This window comes from Penaeus monodon, chromosome 25 (assembly GCF_015228065.2).
Source record: "Penaeus monodon isolate SGIC_2016 chromosome 25, NSTDA_Pmon_1, whole genome shotgun sequence".
Lineage (NCBI taxonomy): Eukaryota > Metazoa > Arthropoda > Malacostraca > Decapoda > Penaeidae > Penaeus > Penaeus monodon.
Window position 1 is genome coordinate 6,879,482 of NC_051410.1, and position 610 is coordinate 6,880,091.

The following is a 610-nucleotide window of genomic DNA, read 5'->3' on the forward strand; positions in this document are numbered from 1 at the left end:
TATATTTGACAAAAACATAATAATAACTGATAAAACTATCATAAAATATCATAATAATAGAAAAATAGATATACTAATATATAATAAACATATATATAATAATCATTGCTAAAATATAGCAATAAATTGTGAAAATATAACAGTAACTCATAAATAATATGATAATGAGCTATCCAACTATAATAATAACGATAGAAATATAACGAGTAACAAAATGTTTATAACACTAACAACGCGTCGCAACTTCCAGGCTTGGTTTGGGCCGAGATAAAATCCCTCTGGAACGACGGTCTGCTGGAATACATCAAAGACTTGTGGAACATCATTGACTTCGTGACCAACTCGTTCTTCATGACCTGGATCATGCTGCGTGCCACCTCGTTCCTCCTGGTTCAGCTTGACCTGTGGAACGGACTGTGGCCGTGGTATCCGAGGGAACAGTGGCATAGCTTCGACCCCATGTTGCTGTCTGAGGGATGCTTCGGTGCCGCTATGATCTTCAGGTGGGTGCAGGTTCTCCTCTTGTTATTGTTGTTAATGCTTGAGTCTCCTGGTTCTTATTCTCCTTCGCCTATCTATAATATTAAGACTTGTGTGTACTGTGTTTATT

General features: G+C 37.4%; 1 protein-coding gene across 1 annotated transcript in view; it reads left to right on the forward strand.

Annotated features, from left to right (window-relative positions):
- The window catches only part of LOC119589312 (transient receptor potential protein-like), a 21,475-nt gene that overhangs the window by 12,945 nt on the left and 7,920 nt on the right, over positions 1-610 (forward strand). The window contains exon 11 of the mRNA XM_037937934.1: positions 251-503. Within this exon, the coding sequence (XP_037793862.1) occupies positions 251-503 (253 nt within the window). The remainder of the gene's footprint in view (positions 1-250; positions 504-610) is intronic.